The sequence below is a fragment of the Oncorhynchus kisutch genome, linkage group LG19 (assembly GCF_002021735.2).
Source record: "Oncorhynchus kisutch isolate 150728-3 linkage group LG19, Okis_V2, whole genome shotgun sequence".
NCBI classification, from domain to species: domain Eukaryota; kingdom Metazoa; phylum Chordata; class Actinopteri; order Salmoniformes; family Salmonidae; genus Oncorhynchus; species Oncorhynchus kisutch.
In genome coordinates this window covers 59638371-59661833 of record NC_034192.2, presented here as the reverse complement: position 1 = coordinate 59661833, position 23463 = coordinate 59638371, and the positions used below count along the sequence as shown (strand labels likewise).

Genomic DNA, 23463 nt, shown 5'->3' with positions numbered 1-23463 from the left:
AATATCATTGAACTAGTTGCTGTCAGCATCTGACTTTGCAGTAGTGTTGCATGGTATACCACTACAATGGTAATATCATGATACCAAACATTTTAGAATACCGTAGTCCCGTTTCGTATAATACTACTAACTTTTTCAGCCTCACCGATCGAAAGAACCTGCTGGCTGTATGTGCCGGTCCAATAATAACCAATTCACGTTCGTGCTTCTATCACGTGTGGCAGCTGTACTCAGCCAGCTGGCAGCTGTACTCAGCCAGCTGGCAGCTGTACTCAGCCAGCTGGCAGCTGTACTCAGCCAGCTGGCAGCTGTACTCAGCCAGCTGGCAGCTGTACTCAGCCAGCTGGCAGCTGTACTCAGCCAGCGGGCAGCTGTACTCAGCCAGCAGGCAGCCACATTCCCTACCAGCCCTCACTCAGGCAGCTGTACTCAGCCAGCTGGCAGCTGTACTCAGCCAGCTGGCAGCTGTACTCAGCCAGCTGGCAGCTGTACTCAGCCAGCTGGCAGCTGTACTCAGCCAGCTGGCAGCTGTACTCAGCCAGCAGGCAGCTGTACTCAGCCAGCAGGCAGCTGTACTCAGCCAGCAGGCAGCTGTACTCAGCCAGCAGGCAGCTGTACTCAGCCAGCAGGCAGCTGTACTCAGCCAGCAGGCAGCCGTACTCAGCCAGCAGGCAGCCACATTCCCTACCAGCCCTCACTCAGGCAGCTGTACTCAGCCAGCAGGCAGCCGTACTCAGCCAGCAGGCAGCCGTACTCAGCCAGCAGGCAGCCGTACTCAGCCAGCAGGCAGCCACATTCCCTACCAGCCCTCACTCAGGCAGCTGTACTCAGCCAGCAGGCAGCTGTACTCAGCCAGCAGGCAGCTGTACTCAGCCAGCAGGCAGCTGTACTCAGCCAGCAGGCAGCTGTACTCAGCCAGCAGGCAGCTGTACTCAGCCAGCAGGCAGCTGTACTCAGCCAGCAGGCAGCTGTACTCAGCCAGCAGGCAGCTGTACTCAGCCAGCAGGCAGCTGTACTCAGCCAGCAGGCAGCCACATTCCCTACCAGCCCTCACTCAGGCAGCTGTACTCAGCCAGCAGGCAGCTGTACTCAGCCAGCAGGCAGCCGTACTCAGCCAGCAGGCAGCCACATTCCCTACCAGCCCTCACTCAGGCAGCTGTACTCAGCCAGCAGGCAGCTGTACTCAGCCAGCAGGCAGCTGTACTCAGCCAGCAGGCAGCTGTACTCAGCCAGCTGGCAGCTGTACGCAGGCAGCTGTACTCAGCCAGCTGGCAGCTGTACTCAGCCAGCAGGCAGCTGTACTCAGCCAGCAGGCAGCTGTACTCAGCCAGCAGGCAGCTGTACTCAGCCAGCAGGCAGCTGTACTCAGCCAGCAGGCAGCCACATTCCCTACCAGCCCTCACTCAGGCAGCTGTACTCAGCCAGCAGGCAGCTGTACTCAGCCAGCAGGCAGCTGTACTCAGCCAGCAGGCAGCTGTACTCAGCCAGCAGGCAGCTGTACTCAGCCAGCAGGCAGCCACATTCCCTACCAGCCCTCACTCAGGCAGCTGTACTCAGCCAGCAGGCAGCCACATTCCCTACCAGCCCTCACTCAGGCAGCTGTACTCAGCCAGCAGGCAGCCACATTCCCTACCAGCCCTCACTCAGGCAGCTGTACTCAGCCAGCAGGCAGCTGTACTCAGCCAGCAGGCAGCTGTACTCAGCCAGCAGGCAGCTGTACTCAGCCAGCAGGCAGCTGTACTCAGCCAGCAGGCAGCCACATTCCCTACCAGCCCTCACTCAGGCAGCTGTACTCAGCCAGCAGGCAGCTGTACTCAGCCAGCAGGCAGCTGTACTCAGCCAGCAGGCAGCCACATTCCCTACCAGCCCTCACTCAGGCAGCTGTACTCAGCCAGCAGGCAGCCACATTCCCTACCAGCCCTCACTCAGGCAGCTGTACTCAGCCAGCAGGCAGCTGTACTCAGCCAGCAGGCAGCTGTACTCAGCCAGCAGGCAGCTGTACTCAGCCAGCAGGCAGCTGTACTCAGCCAGCAGGCAGCTGTACTCAGCCAGCAGGCAGCCACATTCCCTACCAGCCCTCACTCAGGCAGCTGTACTCAGCCAGCAGGCAGCCACATTCCCTACCAGCCCTCACTCAGGCAGCTTTACAGCAAAGGGAACTGCTTGCCTCTGCTTAAAATATCAAAGGGACGCAAAACCAAAAGTGTCTGTGTGTCTCTCCAGTCTACACAACATAAACCCCCAGAAACCATCTCTCATTGGCCATATCTGGTTTACAATCGCATACTTTTCTCAGGGGTTGGAGAGAAAAGATATGACCTATGAGAGATGGTTTCTGTAAAGGTGGTTCTCACACACACACACACACACACACGAGAGGTTTTTGAAAACAGTTGTAGGTAAACCGAGACAGTGGTTGGTGGTGGTCATCTTAGACTGTGAACAGATCTACTTTTGGATATCAGGTAAAGTTTCATACCCAAATAAGGAAATGAGATGACGATGATGAAGCCTAGTATCTGGACTATTAAAATACATGTTTCCAGGGTAAAAAGAAGATATCTTTTTGTGATCTCTTATAGCATATTCATCATAACATCAATATCATCATCTGACTGGAGAGACACACCACCTATTTTGATTAATCCACATTCAACTCCCAAAGACCAGGGTAAGAAGTTCTTAGTTATTTTTGTACTAATCTGCACTTAAAAATATTTCATGTGTTTTTAAAATATTGAAATATCAAATATCACTCACATTAGGCAGAATAATTATAATAATAGTCATTTATTGCATTTTTTAAAATTGCTTTTCATTATACAAGAGTGAAGTGCATCAGTGTATATGTGGTAGCTGGGATGCAGACCCTGATGAGTCTTCTGTTTAAACTGTTTTGTTACATTGGAGCGGCTTTCAGAGTGAGCAATGTTGACACACATATCATTTCAGCAACGTTGACACACGTGTATCATTTCAGCAACGTTGACACACGTGTATCATCGCCTGTTATAACCAATTGCACAGACCAGTCTGAGTAGACTGAGCCAATCAGCCATTCAATGTAGGATTCTATTAACCACTGACCAGTGAAGTTAAATTCAATATGTTGCATTGAGTAAAAGTGTGAATTTCCTTGACCGATATCGTGATACTTGGCCTGGTATCGTTAGTACACTGAACAAAAATATAAAACCCAACATGCAACAATTTCAAAGATTTTATTGAGTTACAGTTCATATATGGAAATCAGTCAATTTAAATAAATTCATTAGGCCCTGATCTATGGATTTCACATGACTGGGAAAACAGATATGCATCTGGTCACAGATACTTAAAAAAAAAAGTTGGGGCGTGGATCAGAAAGCCAGTCAGTATCTGGTGTGACCACCATTTTGCCCCATGCAGTGTGACACATCTCATTCACAGAGTTGATCAGGCTGTTGATTGTGGCCTCTGAAATGTTGTCCCACTCCTCTTCAATGGCTGTGTGAAGTTTCTGGATATTGGGGGGGAACTGGATCACGCTGTTGTACACATTGATCTAGAGCATCCCAAACATGCACAATGGGTGACCATGTCTCATGAGTATGCAGGCCATAAAGAAACGAAGACATTTTCATGTTCCAGGATTTGTGTACAGCATCTTGCCACATGGGGCTGTGCATTATCATGCTGAAACATGAGGTGATGACGGCAGATGAATGGCATGAAAATGGACCTCAGGATCTCATCACGGCATCTCTGTGCATTCAAATTACCATCGATAAAATGCATTTGTCTTCATTGTTCGTAGCTTATGCCTGACCCGTACCGTAACCCCACCAATGGGATTCTCTGTTAACAATGTTGACATCAGCAAACCGCTCTCCCACACGACCTATGCTATCTGCCCGGTACAGTTGAAACCTGGGATTCATTTGTGAAGACCACACTTCTCCATCGTGCCAGTGGCCATCACAGGTGAGCAGTTGCCCACTGACGTCGGTTACGACACTGAACTGCAGTCAGGTCAAGACCCTGGTGAGGGTGACGAGCACGCAGATGAGCTACCCTGAGACGGTTTCTGACAGTTTGTGCAAACCCCCAGTTTCAGCAGCTGTTCGTGCGGTTGGACGTACTGCCAAATTCTCTAAAATGACGTTGGAGCCGGCTTATGGTAGAGAAATTAACATTCAATTATCTGCCAACAGCTCGATTGGACATTCCGGCTGTCAGCATGCCAATTGCATCCTCTCTCAACTTGAGACATCTGTGGCGCTGTGGGACAAAACTGCTTATTTTAGTGGCCTTTTATTGTCCCCAGCACAAGATGCACCTATGTAACGATCATTCTGGTTAATCAGCTTCTAGATATGCCACACCTCTCAGGTGGATGGATTATCTTGGCAAAGGAGAAATGCTCACTAGGGATGTAAACAAAGGTGTGTGTGTGCACACAATTTGAGCGAGAAGGTTTTTGTGCATATGGAACATTTCTGGGATCTTTTCAGCTCATGAAACAATGGGACCAACACTTTTATATTTTAGTTTAATATAAAATCTTAATATCGTGACTACACTACTGTGCAGTAATAACGCTTAACTAGTTGCTGTCAGCATTTCTGACTGTGCGGTAATAGCATAGAACAAGCCTCAACTCCAGCAGTTCTATGTTTCTCCACATAAGAACACTGCTGATTCTTTGAGATCTGGTAAGCTAGTATAACATGGAATTCACTTCTGTTACATTGTCCTTACCACAGTGGCTCTGAAGGAGGAATCCGAGACGAAGGCAGCAGGAGGATCCACCCAGCGCCAGCGGACCAACCATGACCTCCAACACTGACAATCGTCAAGACGGTATTTTTTTTGAAACCCAGAACAGGGCCTGTATTCATAAAAAGTAGGACTGCTCGTCTGGTATCAGTGTTTCCCTATGAGTAGGAGTGCTGATCTAGTCCTTTTTTAAATGTGTTTATTTATCCTAAGGAATACGTTTATATGGACAGGAGGCGACCTGATGCTAGATTAGTACTCCTACTCTGAGAAGCTTTAGAATTATGAGCCCTGGGCTGCGTTCAACAGGGCACAACCTTGTGGAATGTGCAGATGGCAATCTGGACAAAGTATCCCAATAGGACAAACATGATTCTCCGACACGTAGAAGAAGGAATGAGATCCGGGCTATTCATGACATTTCTACCTACAGCATTTGCCTAGTGAACATTGAGTAGGAACACACATTTCTACCTACAGCGTTTGCCTAGTGAACATGTCCAGGGAACTCATGTACCCTGTGATTGAGTAGGAACACACATTTCTACCTACAGCGTTTGCCTAGTGAACATTGAGTAGGAACACACATTTCTACCTACAGCGTTTGCCTAGTGAACATATCCAGGGAACTCATGTACCCTGTGATTGAGTAGGAACACACATTTTCCCACATACGCAGGATATGTCTCTTTCAATACTTTCCATTCAGTGATTCTTCTTTTAGATGAGAAGTAGCCTAAAGTGTCTTGTTAGTGGCCCATCATGAGATCATTAGCTTACAGCAATAACCCGCTGTGTTGTTTGCGTCAACAAGCCAGGGCCTAGTCTCGCGGACCGATTTTATGGCTAGAACTCTGGTCCTTCTGTGGGGATTCTGTGTAGTTGAACCCTGCTATCGACAGTATGAAGTCATGTCATCTCAGCGACAGAATTAAGACGTTCTTCTGACTGAGGGAGTTGAATTAAGTATTTATTTGAAGTTTCTCTTCTACCCATGTAACAACATTGTAGCTACATAGCAACTTAATGTAGACGGACTGTGTGTCCCTGTATTGCAGGCCCAGGTCCAGTTCTCTCCAGGATATCAGCGAGCACCTCTGAGGAGGATGTTCTCTGTCCTACTCCACCTCTGCCCCCAGGACCTGATTCTCAGTATGAGAGAATCGGAGGCCAAACAGGGGCTTCGTAAGTAATGGTTATGTTACATGCAAATATATATTTTTTTTAAATTCCAGATCTTGGTCGTTACAAAGCACAACTCTATTGTATTGAAACTGTTACTTTTTTATTTCCAAAGTAAAAGTCCTTAGCAGCACAGTTTCCGTCCTGAGACCTTCCTCAGGCCCCATACAAAGAGCTGATTTTATATGAGAGTGTGTGAGAGAGCCTGCATTCATAAGTGTTTGGTTCCATTATTGTGTTGCGTGTTGTGATGTGACACTGATCGTGTTTTATTTGTTATGTTGTAGGTTTTTACAGACCCTGATCCACCTCCTGAAGGGGAACATTGGTACAGGGCTGCTAGGTCTACCTCTGGCGGTCAGGAACGCAGGCCTTGTGGTAAGCAAACAGTTAACAATGAAGTAATAATAATTCCTGATAACCAAATACCCATTCTACCAGACTCAGCCTTAGAACGGTCACCCTGCCTGTTCTACCACTCAGCCTTAGAACGGTCACCCTGCCTGTTCTACCACTCAGCCTTAGAACGGTCACCGTGCCTGTTCTACCAGACTCGGGCTTAGAACGGTCACCCTGCCTGTTCTACCAGACTCGGGCTTAGAACGGTCACCCTGCCTGTTCTACCAGACTCGGCCTTAGAACGGTCACCCTGCCTGTTCTACCAGACTCGGGCTTAGAACGGTCACCCTGCCTGTTCTACCAGACTCGGGCTTAGAACGGTCACCCTGCCTGTTCTACCAGACTCGGGCTTAGAACGGTCACCCTGCCTGTTCTACCAGACTCGGGCTTAGAACGGTCACCCTGCCTGTTCTACCAGACTCGGGCTTAGAACGGTCACCCTGCCTGTTCTACCAGACTCGGGCTTAGAATGGTCACCCTGCCTGTTCTACCAGACTCGGGCTTAGAATGGTCACCCTGCCTGTTCTACCAGACTCGGGCTTAGAATGGTCACCCTGCCTGTTCTACCAGACTCGGGCTTAGAATGGTCACCCTGCCTGTTCTACCAGACTCGGGCTTAGAATGGTCACCCTGCCTGTTCTACCAGACTCGGGCTTAGAATGGTCACCCTGCCTGTTCTACCAGACTCGGGCTTAGAATGGTCACCCTGCCCGAACCACCATTTTATTTCAGTGTTCTCTTTTTTTGTTCAAAACCTTTGTTTAAATAATGATAATCTTGCTTTGATCTATTCTAGAGCTCCTTGGTAGATGTCCATGGCTAATACATTTATTCTGCAAGTGTAGTGTGAGGGAATGACAGAATCCCAATGGGACAACACCTAATGACACTTATCTTCTCTCTTCCTTTCCAGTTAGGACCTCTGAGTCTGTTTGCCATGGGGATAATAGCAGTCCACTGTATGAATCTGCTTGTAATCTGTTCCCACCACCTCAGTGTAAAGTAAGTGGAGCCTTTCTCACACCTTCTGCCTGCAGTGCACCTCAGTTGTTCCATAAACGGATCCTATTGTTGTGGATACTGTTGTGCAACTAGTTTGAGTCAAGCATCAAGAAGAGAAGTACAGTACTTTCACATTGTGCACTTCCTCTTTTTGAGTTTGACGTCTGAGGAAATCTCTCGCGTTGTCCTGGAAACTGGAATGGTGAAATGTGTTCAGTTCATAGATTAGCGTAAGTCAAAGTCACCTAAATGCAGCTATGCCATCAAGCCTAGTATTGGATAAAGCAGGATTTTTAATGAAGCGAACCAAGCCAGTCATAGGTCCACTGTGTTCACACCCTTATGGGTGTGTTCAGACTGCAAGGTATGTTGTTGATCTGGTGCGGTTAGTTTCCTTGATAGGAGAAGTGAAAACCATTGTATTTTGTAATACAAACAAACCAAACTTTAATGAGTACGGTGTGAATGCACTTCTGTAGAATATTCTACATCCATTGTTCACAACCCTGTTCTCTATTAGACGATTAAACACATGATTAACCTATGTCGTGTACCACTGTCAGATTCCTCACGCTAGTGACCAGGTATCAGGCCCCCAGCTGAACACTGTCATGTTTAGTGAACATGGGGTCAACACTGTGTATGGTCATTTTGGTTTTGTGTTTTAGATGGTTGTTGATTTCTGGGCCCATTATTCAGTTTAGTCTTTTAGACCATAATGATTAATGTTCCATGGACAGGGTAGACCTGATCCTAGATCAGGTTCCATGGACAGGGTAGACCTGATCCTAGATCAGGTTCCATGGACAGGGTAGACCTGATCCTAGATCAGGTTCCATGGACAGGGTAGACCTGATCCCAGATCAGCACTTTTACCCTGAGTGATGGGTCCCTCTGTTCTAGGTTGAACAAGCCCTTTCTGGACTATGGCGATGCTGTGCAGTATGGTATGGAGAATGTCTCGTGGCTGAGAAGGCACTCAATATGGGGGAGGTAAATATAGAAAACTCCCTTTATTCTTATATTATGACTTGTGATTTGCCCTTTATTCAATAAGAGTTCTCAACTCCTCAGTGTTTGGGGGGGTCCCTTCTAATGTGTAGAACAGAGGTTGATTTGGGTCCTTGTTCCTGTTTTCCTTCAGGCGGATAGTGAACGTGTTTTTGATCATCACCCAGCTGGGTTTCTGCTGTGTCTACTTCGTCTTCCTCAGTGACAATATCAAACAGGTAGGGGACATGGTGTCATGTTCATATTTGGCTAGTACTGTTTCTCACCACAAGGTGGTGGTGTTTACTTCTTCCTGAGCAGTAACAGCAGTGTGGATGTTATCATCACTGGAGTGGACAAGATATCAGCAGTTTGGATGTTATCATCACTGGAGTGGACAAGATATCAGCAGTTTGGATGTTATCATCACTGGAGTGGACAAGATATCAGCAGTTTGGATGTTATCATCACTGGAGTGGACAAGATACCAGCAGTTTGGATGTTATCATCACTGGAGTGGACAAGATACCAGCAGTTTGGATGTTATCATCACTGGAGTGGCCAAGATACCAGCAGTGTGGATGTTATCATCACTGGAGTGGACAAGATACCAGCAGTTTGGATGTTATCATCACTGGAGTGGACAAGATACCAGCAGTGTGGATGTTATCATCACTGGAGTGGACAAGATACCAGCAGTTTGGATGTTATCATCACTGGAGTGGACAAGATACCAGCAGTGTGGATGTTATCATCACTGGAGTGGACAAGATACCAGCAGTTTGGATGTTATCATCACTGGAGTGGACAAGATACCAGCAGTACCAGCAGTTTGGATGTTATCATCACTGGAGTGGCCAAGATACCAGCAGTGTGGATGTTATCATCACTGGAGTGGACAAGATACCAGCAGTTTGGATGTTATCATCACTGGAGTGGCCAAGATACCAGCAGTGTGGATGTTATCATCACTGGAGTGGACAAGATACCAGCAGTTTGGATGTTATCATCACTGGAGTGGACAAGATACCAGCAGTACCAGCAGTGTGGATGTTATCACTGGTGTGGACAAGATACCAGCAGTTTGGATGTTATCGTCACTTGAGTGGACAAGATACCAGCAGTACCAGCAATGTGGATGTTATCATCACTGTGTGGAGAGGACACGATACCAGCAGTTTAGATGTTATCATCACTGTGTGGAGAGGACACGATACCAGCAGTTTGGATGTTATCGTCACTTGAGTGGACAAGATACCAGCAGTACCAGCAATGTGGATGTTATCATCACTGTGTGGAGAGGACACGATACCAGCAGTTTGGATGTTATTATCACTCCTATATAGGTACCAGCAATGTGGATGTTATCATCACTGTGTGGAGTGATCTTCTCCTCATGCTGTTACTCAGCTATACTATGCCCTCTGTCCGGCCCTCTGTTCGGTCCTGTCATCACAGTTGCATGAACTTTGCTGGGAAGGGTAATGTGAAGAAAATGCTAGATAGTGTGAAAAGGATACCCTAACATGTGTTCATTGTTTTGTGGCTTTCTTTTAAGGTGGTGGAAGCTTCTAACGGGACAACCATGAACTGCCACAACAACCAGACGGCTGTGACCGTCCCCAGCTTTGACTCCCGTCTCTACATGTTGTGTTTCCTGCCAGCTGTTATAATCTTGGTGTTCACCCGCAACCTGAAGTACCTGGCCCCCCTCTCTCTGGTAGCCAACCTGGCCATGTGTACTAGCCTGGTCCTCATCTACTTCTTCTGCTTCACGGTACGTACTGCAGGACTGTCTTCTGCTTCACGGTACGTACTGCAGGACTGTCTTCTGCTTCACGGTACGTACTGCAGGACTGTCTTCTGCTTCACGGTACGTACTGCAGGACTGTCTTCTGCTTCACGGTACGTACTGCAGGACTGTCTTCTGCTTCACGGTACGTACTGCAGGACTGTCTTCTGCTTCACGGTACGTACTGCAGGACTGTCTTCTGCTTCACAGTACGTACTGCAGGACTGTCTTCTGCTTCACGGTATGTACTGCAGGACTATCTTCTGCTTCATTATGTACTGCAGGACAGTCTTCTGCATCACGGTAGGTACTACAGGACTGTCTTCTGCTTCACGGTACGTACTGCAGGACTGTTTTCTGCTTCACGGTACGTACTGCAGGACTGTTTTCTGTTTCACGGTATGTACTGCAGGACTGTCTTCTGCTTCACGGTACATACTGTCTTCTTGGGGAGGGACTAACATGATGCTTAAGTACTCTGAAGTGTTACATTTCTAACTCAAAACAGCAGTACAGAATTTCATCAACATCTTTGTTTTCGTTAATAAAATAAAAACATTCTTTCAAAATGTTGATGTTTATTTAGTTATGAATCCATAACGAATTACTATTGGAATAAATGTCAGTGAATTACAGAAGTATTGGAACAAAGTAGTCTAATGAAGGTAAAACAAATGGTTGCTTACTGGAAAATACTCTTTTAAACACACATGGTCACGTTGTACAGTGCCATTATGGCTATTAGCAGGGCTATATATTGGCCTTTATGGGCGGCGCACAATTGGCCTAGAGCTTCTCTCCCTCTGAAAACAGAAATGCATGTTTTGGCCTTTATTCAGATTTCAATCGCTCTTTCGTTTAAAAAAAATAAAAAATAAAAAAACACCATAATATCGTTATATATTATCAAGTTGATGACACCGTCATATAGCGGCACCTACATAAAGCTGAGTGACTCACTCATTCATGACTTTGGATCAAAATAAATAAATACTAACATTCTTTCTGATAAGTCTTTACTTAATAAAGAAAGGTTTTGGTTATCCTGACCTGGACACCATGTACAGTATTATAATAGCCCATTATGGGCTATTAGCAGGACAATAAACCTTTACCAACACCCCTCTGTATTTTGATACTTTGTGGATGGGGGCTCCCACAGTGGATGGGGGCTCCCACAGTGCAAAATGTGTTGCTACAGATGCAGGTTCGATACCCGTGCCGGCCGCCACCGGGAAACCCATGAGGAGGCTTTTGGTTTTAATTTAGAATCCTTCAATCCTCTATGTGTAATTATTGGCGAAGTGTCGTCATATTTTTCGATGTAGTGTAGGCCTATCGTAGGCGACATAAGTCTCACTCATGTTGAGTAATGTGCTATTAAAAGTGGTGTAGGTGTTATTTATTTAAAGAGCATATTGAAGTTCGACGCAATAGAATTTGAAGCAAAAGCCTACAACTTTTAGCATCGTTTTGCGCTGCTCTGAGACAAGAATGGGGACTGGTCTTGATAAATCAATTAGAATTTTATTTTCACTTAATCTCTGTTTGGGTATTGGTTAGACTAGAATCAAAAAAATAAGTTGCAGAAATGTTATGCTCTTAATGTAATCTTTATTCATCTAGGCAAGTCAGTTCAGAACAAATTCTTATTTACAAGGACAGCCTACTCTGTCCTACCCATCCGGGAATTGAATCCCGGTCTCCCGCATGCCCTGCACGCACAAGGGGATTCTTTAGCTAAACAGCACAGTACTGTACTGCCGACCGTCAGGTTGTACAGCGCCATATTTTCCGTTCTATCCTAACGGAAACCCAGAGTTTTTTTTTTATGGAAAAGAAATACCATAATATTAAATGAATTATGCAAGTACCAATCAAAAGTTTTGACACACCTATTCATTCAAGGGTTTTTCTTTATTTTTACTATTTCCTACATTGTAGAATAATAGTGAAGACATCACAACTATGAAATAACACATATGGAATCAATCACAAATTCTTATTGACAAGGACCGCCTACTCCGTCCTCCCCGTCGTTGAATTGAACCCCCGGTCTCCCGCGTTCCCGCATTTTCTAGTACAGCCAATATTGAAGGTACTCGAGGTCAAGGAGAAAGTCTGGTGATGGCCTGCTCTCTCTTTTATATAAGGAATTCTACACTTTCCCATGTTTACTACAGTATGTATTGTAGGCTATGTTTACTTGCCAGACTGCACAGTAGCCTAATAAACAAATGCTAGCCCTAACACTTTGTAGTTCGTCTAGCAGCCAGCTATCTAAACTTATAGTAATCAAGGTCTACCGACCGGGGGCCCTCATTGATCATCAGATATATTAAAAACGTCAAAAATTTGTCTCCACCCTACGGCAAAATGTGTAGAATTGCAAGAAATTAGCTGTAAAATTGCACATTTTTCTCTCCGTCAATAGCAAAATGAGTAGAATTGCCCCAACAAAATGTTGGTTCGGGCCCCTAAAAGGCTAGGGTTGTCTCTGACCGCATGTGGGAGGTATGGATGTAGGTGCAGACCTGTGAGCTACTTCATGATAAGTTCCCATTCTTTTAACGCAATAGACCTTCAGAATGGTGAGAGAAATGCATGCTGAGGACAAATAGAGCGTAACTGCCAAAATAAAGGAAACACTTGAGTAAATGAAGGATACAAAGTATATTGAAAACAGATGCTTCCACACTGGTGCGTTTCCGGGCTGAAAGACACAATGTTGCAGTTTTATAACTAATTTCCTATAATAAAAATAAATGAATATACATTGATGGCCCCCCCCAAAAAAAACTACAGCAGTAGGGGGCCCTCTGCCGTGGGGGCTGTGTGCTTTGCCAGGGTCACCACCGCATCAACAAAACATCAAATGATGGAATTTTGGGTGAAATAATGGTGTCACATCCCTCCAACAGAGTCCTAGACACTTGTAGAATGTACGCCAAGGCGCATTGAAGCTCTTCTGGTGGCATCTCGTGTTGGACGAGAGCCCTATTATGTGAACTTGCTAATTATGTTAACTGTTATGGATTTTTATTTGATTGCCTGACTGTTAGTAACCTTTTTTCCCCCCTGTGATTTCCAGAACATACCAAATCGTATCAGCCTGCCGAAGGTGGGTCATGCCAAAGACTATCCTCTCTTCTTTGGAACGGCCATCTTTGCTTTCGAGGGGATAGGAGTGGTAACGTATTACTGTTCATGTTCAACATATGGCGCAACAATATTACTGTGTACATGTTAACATTTACATGTTATTACAACATACTACAACAGTTGGAACTGAGTAGTTTCATAGGTATAATGGTAGTTTCATAGGTATAATGGTAGTTTCATAGGTATAATGGTAGTTTCATAGGTATAATGGTAGTTTCATAGGTATAATGGTAGTTTCATAGGTATAATGGTAGTTTCATAATGGTAGTTTCATAGGTATAATGGTAGTTTCATAATGGTAGTTTCATAGGTATAATGGTAGTTTCATAATGGTAGTTTCATAATGGTAGTTTCATAGGTATAATGGTAGTTTCATAATGGTAGTTCCATAGGTATAATGGTAGTTTCATAGGTATAATGGTAGTTTCATAATGGTAGTTTCATAGGTATAATGGTAGTTTCATAGGTATAATGGTAGTTTCATAATGGTAGTTTCATAGGTATAATGGTAGTTTCATAGGTATAATGGTAGTTTCATAATGGTAGTTTCATAGGTATAATGGTAGTTTCATAGGTATAATGGTAGTTTCATAGGTATAATGGTAGTTTCATAATGGTAGTTTCATAGGTATAATGGTAGTTTCATAGGTATAATGGTAGTTTCATAATGGTAGTTTCATAGGTATAATGGTAGTTTCATAGGTATAATGGTAGTTTCATAGGTATAATGGTAGTTTCATAGGTATAATGGTAGTTTCATAGGTATAATGGTAGTTTCATAATGGTAGTTTCATAGGTATAATGGTAGTTTCATAGGTATAATGGTAGTTTCATAATGGTAGTTTCATAATGGTAGTTTCATAGGTATAATGATAGTTTCATAGGTATAATGGTAGTTTCATAGGTATAATGGTAGTTTCATAGGTATAATGGTAGTTTCATAGGTATAATGGTAGTTTCATAGGTATAATGGCAACTTAAGGTGAAGTGTTAACATTGTTCCTCCCCATGTCTCAGGTCCTGCCCCTGGAGAACAAGATGCAGAAGCCTCAGAGTTTCAATATGGTTCTATATCTGGGAATGGGCATCGTCACCTTCCTCTATATCAGCTTGGGGACCATAGGGTACATCACCTTTGGAGAGGCCATAGGGGGAAGTATCACCCTTAACTTACCCAACTGCTGGTGAGTTATTCTTATGTGATTATTTATCACATCCTGTTGGTCTAGATTAGATTATTTATCACATCCTGTTGATCTAGATTAGATTATTTATCACATCCTGTTGGTCTAGATTAGATTATTTATCACATCCTGTTGGTCTAGATTAGATTATTTATCACATCCTGTTGGTCTAGATTAGATTATTTATCACATCCTGTTGGTCTAGATTAGATTATTTATCACATCCTGTTGGTCTAGATTAGATTATTTATCACATCCTGTTGGTCTAGATTAGATTATTTATCACATCCTGTTGGTCTAGATTAGATTATTTATCACATCCTGTTGATCTAGATTAGATTATTTATCACATCCTGTTGATCTAGATTAGATTATTTATCACATCCTGTTGGTCTAGATTAGATTATTTATCACATCCTGTTGGTCTAGATTAGATTATTTATCACATCTGTTGGTCTAGATTAGATTATTTATCACATCCTGTTGGTCTAGATTAGATTATTTATCACATCCTGTTGGTCTAGATTAGATTATTTATCACTTCCTGTTGATCTAGATTAGATTATTTATCACATCCTGTTGATCTAGATTAGATTATTTATCACATCCTGTTGGTCTAGATTAGATTATTTATCACATCCTGTTGGTCTAGATTAGATTATTTATCACATCCTGTTGGTCTAGATTAGATTATTTATCACATCCTGTTGATCTAGATTAGATTATTTATCACTTCCTGTTGGACTAGATTATTTATCACATCCTGTTGGTCTAGATTAGATTATTTATCACATCCTGTTGGTCTAGATTAGATTATTTATCACATCCTGTTGGTCTAGATTAGATTATTTATCACATCCTGTTGATCTAGATTAGATTATTTATCACATCCTGTTGGTCTAGATTAGATTATTTATCACATCCTGTTGGTCTAGATTAGATTATTTATCACATCCTGTTGGTCTAGATTAGATTATTTATCACATCCTGTTGGTCTAGATTAGATTATTTATCACATCCTGTTGGTCTAGATTAGATTATTTATCACATCCTGTTGGTCTAGATTAGATTATTTATCACATCCTGTTGGTCTAGATTAGATTATTTATCACATCCTGTTGATCTAGATTAGATTATTTATCACATCCTGTTGATCTAGATTAGATTATTTATCACATCCTGTTGGTCTAGATTAGATTATTTATCACATCCTGTTGGTCTAGATTAGATTATTTATCACATCCTGTTGGTCTAGATTAGATTATTTATCACATCCTGTTGGTCTAGATTAGATTATTTATCACATCCTGTTGGTCTAGATTAGATTATTTATCACATCCTGTTGATCTAGATTAGATTATTTATCACTTCCTGTTGGACTAGATTATTTATCACATCCTGTTGGTCTAGATTAGATTATTTATCACATCCTGTTGGTCTAGATTAGATTATTTGTCACATCCTGCCGGTCTAGATTAGATTATTTGTCACATCCTGCCGGTCTAGATTAGATTATTTGTCACATCCTGCCGGTCTAGATTAGATTATTTGTCACATCCTGCCGGTCTAGATTAGATTATTTGTCACATCCTGCCGGTCTAGATTAGATTATTTGTCACATCCTGCCGGTCTAGATTATTATTATTATTATTATTTTTTTAACCTTTATTTTACCAGGCAAGTCAGTTAAGAACAAATTCTTATTTTCAATGACGGCCTAGGAACAGTGGGTTAACTGCCTGTTCAGGGGCAGAACAACAGATTTTGTACCTTGTCAGCTCGGGGATTTGAACTTGCAACCTTTCGGTTACTAGTCCAATGCTCTAACCACTAGGCTACACTGCCTAGATTAGATCATTTAACACATCCTGTTGGTCTAGATTTTTTTTAAGACGGGGCTGCCCAACCCTCTTCCTGGAGATCTACTGTCCTGTAGGTTTTCAGTCCAACCCTAATTTAGCATATCTGATTCAGCTAGTTAAGGTCTTGTTGATCAGCTAATTAGTAGAATCAGATGGGTTAATTTAGGGTTGGACTGAAAACCCACAAGACTGTAGATCTCCAGGAAGAGGGTTGGACTGAGAACCTACAGGACGGTAGATCTCCAGGAAGAGGGTTGGACTGAGAACCTACAGGACGGTAGATCTCCAGGAAGAGGGTTGGGCAGCCCTGATTTATGAGATCCTGTTGGTCTAGGTTATTTATGGGTTGATCATATAGAAATATAAAAACATTCTTCTTAGGCGCGTAGTAAATTTAAATTACCATTTTTTTTTTTTTCATTCGTTTGTAGTAACCCATAGCCTTCTGGGAATGTTATGAAGTCCAACATTTTATGGGCGGAGTTAGGAAGTTGGCTGTCAGAAGTATTAAAATGGAAAGGTCATTTTAATCTGTCTGCATATTTCAAGACATGGCATATGAGGGTGCAATCGATGGATTGGATGATGCTTTTCCTGTCAGTCATCTTGAAAAACATTATTCTTGAACTGGATATCAACCAATTCTCCATCTTTAACACAATGGAAAGGTCAAATGGTTTATTATGTAAATGTTGAAAGTGTGTGGGGCGACGGACAGAAAGAAAATGGTGCAGTTTGAGGCCATGTGGCCGGAGAGAGATGGAGGTGTAAGCAGGTGGGTCTGAGAAGGTGTGATGTTGTCATTTGTATGTGTATGTTTTGTATTGGAAAAAAATATATAACATTGGAAAAATTATGGCTCACAACCATGGTGGCTGTGTCTGCCTTTGACATTAACCTCTGTCTGTCTCTCTCTCTCTCTCTCTCTCTCACTGTCGCTCTCTCTCTGTCCCTCTCTGTTGCTCTCTCTTTTTTTTTTCTCTCTCTTGCTCTCTCTCTTTCTCTCTCCCTGTCTCTCTCCCCCTGTCTCTCTCTCTCTCTCTCTCTCTCTCTCTCTCTCTCTCTCTCTCTCTCTCTCTCTCTCTCTCTCTCTCTCTCTCTCTCTCTCTCTCTCTCTCTCTCTCTCTCTCTCTCTCTCTCTCTCTCTCTCTCTCTCTCTCTCTCTCTCTCTCTCTCTAGGATGTATCAGATTGTAAAGTTGCTCTACTGTTTCGGTATCTACATCACCTTTGCCCTTCAGTTCTACGTGCCAGCTGAGATCCTGATTCCTCCGGTGGTGTCCCGTGTCTCCGAGAGATGGACACTGCCGGTAGATCTTCTGATCCGCGCTGTGCTCGTCATTTTTACCTGTGAGTATGATGTCTGTCTTTCTGTCTGACGCCCCCAGGGCAGTCTACCATCCCCAACACCTCAGTGTGTACAGTCGTGGCCAAATGTTTTGTGAATGACACAAATATTAATTTCCACAACGTTTGCTGCTTCAGTGTCTTTAGATATTTTTGTCATGTTACTATGGAATAATGAAGTATAATTACAAGTATTTCATAAGTGTCAAAGGCCTATAATGACAATTACATGAAGTTGATGCAAAGAGTCAATATTTGCAGTGTTGACCCTTATTTTTCAAGACCTCTGCAATCCACCCTGGCATTCTGTCAATTAACTTCTGGGCCACATCCTGACTGATGGCCGCCCATTCTTGCATAATCAATGCTTGGAGTTTGTCAGAATTTGTGGGTTTTTGTTTGTCCACCCGCCTCTTGAGGATTGACCACAAGTTCTCAATGGGATTAAGGTCTGGGGAGTTTCCTGGCCATGGACCTAAAATACTAAAATACCGATGTTTTGTTCCCCGAGCCACTTAGTTATCACTTTTGCCTTATGGCAAGGTGCTCCATCATGCTGGAAAAGGCATTCTTCGTCACCAAACTGTTCCTGGATGGGAGAAGTTGCTCTCAGAGGATGTGTTGGTACCATTCTTTTTTCATGGCTGTGTTCTTAGGCAAAATTGTGAGTGAGCCCACTCCCTTGGCTGAGAAGCAACCCCACACATGAATGATCTCCGGATGCTTTACTGTTGGCATGACACAGGACTGATGGTAGCGCTCAACTTGTCTTCTCAGGACAAGCTTTTTCCCGGAATCCCCAAACAATCGGAAAGGGGTTGTTAGCACGCACTGCGCCCGGCCCGCCACAGGAGTCGCTGGTGCGCGATGAGACAAGGATATCCCTACCGACCAAGCCCTCCCTAACCCGGACGACGCTAGGCCAATTGTGCGTCGCCCCACGGAACTCCCGGTCGCGGCCGGGTACGACAGAGCCTGGGCGCGAACCCAGAGTCTCTGGTGGCACAGCTGGCGCTGCAGTACAGCGCCACTGCGCCACCCGGGAGGCCCTCAAGTCCCTTCTTATACAACAGACTTTAAAGGTCCAATGCAGCAGTTTTATCTTAACATCAAATCATTTGTGGGTAATAATTAAGTACCTTACTGTGATTTGTTTAAATTAAAATGGTCGAAAATAAACAAAAATAGCTTCTTAGCAAAGAGCAATTTCTCAAGCAAGAATCTTGCTAGGACTGTCTGGGAGTGGTTTAAAGAGGGAGGGGAAAACTAAAAATGAGCTGTTATTGGCAGAGCGTTTTGGAACTCTTTCTCATTCGTCTAACTAATTCACTGAATGGTGATGTCACCATGGAAGCCCAAAACTCCATCCAACCAAAACGGACTGAAATTCCAGGTGGTCTTTTCAAACAGCTTTTACACTAAAAGGGGCATTATCATTTTCACAATTTCACATACTATTATTCCAACCTCTCTCCCCAGGTGTCCTGGCCATATTGATCCCCCAGCTGGACCTGGTCATCTCTTTAGTGGGGTCCATCAGCAGCAGTTTCCTGGCTCTCATCTTCCCTCCACTCCTCCAGATCCTCACCTACCACAACGAAGGTCTGTCTCCCTGGGTCATCGTCAAGAACACCCTGATCTCTGTCATCGGCTTCATCGGCTTCATCACCGGCACCTATATATCCATCACAGAGATCATCAAACGCAACGGCAGACATGACAATCTGGATGTGACCTTCTTCCAGGTCCAGTGAGAGATTTAGTGAGGAAGAGGAGGATATCTTGACAGTGGTTGGTCTGGCAAACAGTGGAGGCTGGTGGGTGGAGAAATCTGAGGACAGGTTCATTCTAGAATGGATGCTACCTTCCTCCGATTTAAGGTGACACCAGCCTCCACTGCTGTCAAGCAATCCAACCCAGAAGTCCTCACCCTGGCTACAGCCATGTTTTGTTTTTCTCACTTGCTCCATTGTCCATTGATTACACATTTATTGATATTGTGAGTCTGCTTACTGTTGTGGTTATTGGTCGCTGTGGAACAATTTATTTAATGGAATATAAGTGTTAAATCAACTATTTTCTACAGTAGCTGTATAGCCAAGTAGAGAACTTGTTCTTCTGACACGAGCGTCATTCTCTCTGTGCCTCATGAGCTTCGATGTTTTTAACTTCTTAATTTTATGACATACTTTTTATATTTTAAACTCTGCTATGCCGCAAGCGCACCTTCTATCTTACATGTTCATTATTTTATGTTGAATCATTTAACCAAATCATTGAATATTGAGCAATCACATTCTCGTAACATTTTATTATTATTGTTAAAACATCCTGGGATGTTGTTTTAAGTGATCAAATTAAGGCAATAAGGTACTTATGTGCCTTATTACTATTATAAACTGGTTACTAATGTAATTCGAGCAGTAAAAATACATGTTTTGTCATAGCCGTGGTATACGGTCTGATATACCATGGCTTTCAACCAATCAGCATTCGGAGCTCGAACCACCCGAGTTAATAATATCATTTAAATAACAGTTAAATGCCATTTTGAATGATATCTTCATTCTACAGACCTTACAAAGAGGAAGATGTATGTTTTTAACCACAGCGTGACTAGACTATTTCCAATAGAAATGGTAAATGGCTGACCGTGTTTAATAAGACTATCAGAACACAACAACCTGTAGTCTGTTGATCACCATCGTCATTACTGCTGTACATGTAGCTATGACGATGACCGTTGAATAACGTTTACTGATTGACTACATTTTAGAGACTAGATGTAATAGTTGAAAGTTCACTTTTTTTTGTTTTTAAAAGGTAAAGCTTCATTTACATTTTTAAGGCAAGCTGACTAGATCACCTACTGTAATACTGATGAACTTGAGGGACTGTAAAGAGAAAATACAAAACAATGTGTGTTATTGTAGAGCTAATACCATTTTTGTTATTTCTCAGTTGATGTTATTTATGTTGGCATTTTCCTTTTTTTACATTTGTCTCAGGTTGGGCACTGGATTTATTCATGTTACTAATCTTCCAGTTATCACAACTGCTATTTAATTTGTTTTATCACTTTATCACTTGTCTCGCTTGTACCAACGGTTTGAGTTTTTTTGGGTGGACTGAGGTGGGCCCAGATTAGACTGGGTTGGACTGAGGTGGGCCCAGATTAGACTGGGTTGGACTGAGGTGGGCCCAGTTTAGACTGGGTTGGACTGAGGTGGGCCCAGTTTAGACTGGGTTGGACTGAGGTGGGCCCAGATTAGACTGGGTTGGACTGAGGTGGGCCCAGATTGGACCGAGGTGGGCCCAGATTAGACTGGGTTGGACCGAGGTGGGCCCAGATTAGACTGGGTTGGACCGAGGTGGGCCCAGATTAGACTGGGTTGGACCGAGGTGGGCCCAGATTAGACTGGGTTGGACCGAGGTGGGCCCAGATTAGACTGGGTTGGACCGAGGTGGGCCCAGATTAGACTGGGTTGGACCGAGGTGGGCCCAGATTAGACTGGGTTGGACCGAGGTGGGCCCAGATTAGACTGGGTTGGACCGAGGTGGGCCCAGATTAGACTGGGTTGGATATCATGGTGATGTCACATGGCATTGGGAGAATTTAACTGATAGTCGGTCTCTTCGACTAGCCTTGAATAATGGCAGGTTTGAACTATTTGTTGAGTTTGCACTTTATTGTTGTTGAAATATAGTATTCTGAATTTCCCGTGAGAGAATACTGCTGAACATTTTATAAGGGGTCTTTTTTCGTGATCTTGAACATGTAAAAATAAAATGTTTTTATTTCACTACAGTCTAAATGGGAAAAAGTTCACAATTCTGGAAATTATACTAGCTTTGAATAATGGCAGATTTGAACTATTGTTGAGTTTGCACTTTATTTTAAATCAAATATAGTATTCATGAACATGTCATTTTTATTTCATTACAACCTAAATGAAAGAAGTTCACACTTCTGGAAATTATACTTAAGCATTTTTGTTGCTTGTTGTGGTGTTGACGGGAATTCTGATGTTTACATCCCCTTAAAAATTGTACTCATCATATAGGTTATGTCCCAAATTGCAGCCTATTCCCTTCGTAGTGCACTACTGTTGAGCAGAGTCCTATTGGGCCTTGTCAAATGTAGCGCACTATAATAGGGAATTGGGTGGCATTTGGGATGTAGGCAGTCTCGTTCACTAGTCTGATGTCTCTCTGGACATTAGCTACAAGGGGATGACTTGGAGGTTACCCATCATAGAACTGAAAGATCCTCTCCGGTACTTGTTAGCCAGTAGTTCTGGACAAAATTAGGCCCCTGAAAAGTGGTGTAGTACGGCGTATGTCCCACCACATCATTGCTCTCGCTCCCTCACTCTACTGTGTGTGTCTTGATAGTTGTCACTCAAATGGCGAGGTGCTGAAACTCTTAATTGCTACGGGGGCTGGCCCACGTGGGGGTAAATGTAGGGAAAATGTAGCTGCATAGGTTCCAGAAAACATCCGCTTTCAAGCTAGGGATTTTATTTTGAATAGAGATAAAAACAGTAATTCTGCTCATAGATGATGCATGTATGAACTACACATTGACACATCCAGCCCAAAGTGGGAGTAAAAAAAAGAGTACTATTTGCCAAAGTACCGGAGCATGTCAGTAGTTGAGGCGGCAGGTAGCCTAGTGCTTAAAGCGTTGGGCCAGTAACCGAAAGGTTGCTGGATTGAATCGCTGAGCTGACAAGGTAAACATCTGTCATTCTGCCCCTGAACAACGCAGTTAACCCACTGTTCCTAGATAAAGGTACATGTTTATTATCATTTATTTTTATTTTTATGTCTTTTAATGGAAATAAATATTTGCATATCATGAATACCTCAACTATCATCACAGCTTGTCTTGGGGTTTTTACAGATGTATGTTAAGCCAGAGTAATATTGTACATTTTGAGTCACTAAATGTACTGTAATTTCAGCAAAAATAAAAACGAATGCATATATAATAAAAGATGAGCATATTTCCTCACTGTCTGAAATGCTCTCCGCTATCTGAAATGCTCTCCACTGTCTGAAATGCTCTCCGCTATCTGAAATGCTCTCCGCTATCTGAAATGCTCTCCACTGTCTGAAATGCTCTCCGCTATCTGAAATGCTCTCCACTATCTGAAATGCTCTCCACTGTCTGAAATGCTCTCCACTGTCTGAAATGCTCTCCACTATCTGAAATGCTCTCCACTATCTGAAATGCTCTCCACTGTCTGAAATGCTCTCCACTGTCTGAAATGCTCTCCACTGTCTGAAATGCTCTCCACTGTCTGAAATGCTCTCCGCTATCTGAAATGCTCTCCACTGTCTGAAATGCTCTCCGCTATCTGAAATGCTCTCCACTGTCTGAAATGCTCTCCGCTATCTGAAATGCTCTCCGCTATCTGAAATGCTCTCCGCTGTCTGAAATGCTCTCGCTATCTGAAATGCTCTCCGCTATCTGAAATGCTCTCCGCTATCTGAAATGCTCTCCGCTATCTGAAATGCTCTCCGCTGTCTGAAATGCTCTCCACTGTCTGAAATGCTCTCCACTGTCTGAAATGCTCTCCACTGTCTGAAATGCTCTCCACTGTCTGAAATGCTCTCCACTGTCTGAAATGCTCTCCACTGTCTGAAATGCTCTCCACTGTCTGAAATGCTCTCCACTGTCTGAAATGCTCTCCGCTGTCTGAAATGCTCTCCACTGTCTGAAATGCTCTCCACTGTCTGAAATGCTCTCCACTGTCTGAAATGCTCTCCACTGTCTGAAA

The 23463-nt window shown here is 43.5% G+C and overlaps 1 protein-coding gene across 4 annotated transcripts in view; it reads left to right on the top strand.

The window, feature by feature from the left end:
* slc36a1 (solute carrier family 36 member 1) overlaps positions 1-22704 on the top strand; it is a 32558-nt gene extending 9854 nt beyond the window's left edge. Inside the window, exons 2-14 of one of the 4 annotated variants that reach the window (XR_004204236.1) lie at positions 2583-2671; positions 4746-4842; positions 5817-5943; positions 6228-6318; positions 7253-7341; positions 8245-8334; positions 8486-8570; positions 9890-10108; positions 13215-13313; positions 14303-14469; positions 17511-17680; positions 19157-20903; positions 20935-22704. Coding sequence is in view for 2 of the 4 variants with exons in the window: in XM_031797796.1 (XP_031653656.1) it covers positions 4812-4842; positions 5817-5943; positions 6228-6318; positions 7253-7341; positions 8245-8334; positions 8486-8570; positions 9890-10108; positions 13215-13313; positions 14303-14469; positions 17511-17680; positions 19157-19431 (1443 nt within the window). In the remaining 2 variants the exon portion in view is untranslated. Of the gene's footprint in view, positions 1-2582; positions 2672-4745; positions 4843-5816; positions 5944-6227; positions 6319-7252; positions 7342-8244; positions 8335-8485; positions 8571-9889; positions 10109-13214; positions 13314-14302; positions 14470-17510; positions 17681-19156 lie in introns of all 4 variants that reach the window. The other 3 variants (XR_004204237.1, XM_031797796.1, XM_031797797.1) reach the window with 3 other exon arrangements.
* Positions 22705-23463: the final 759 nt, after the last annotated feature.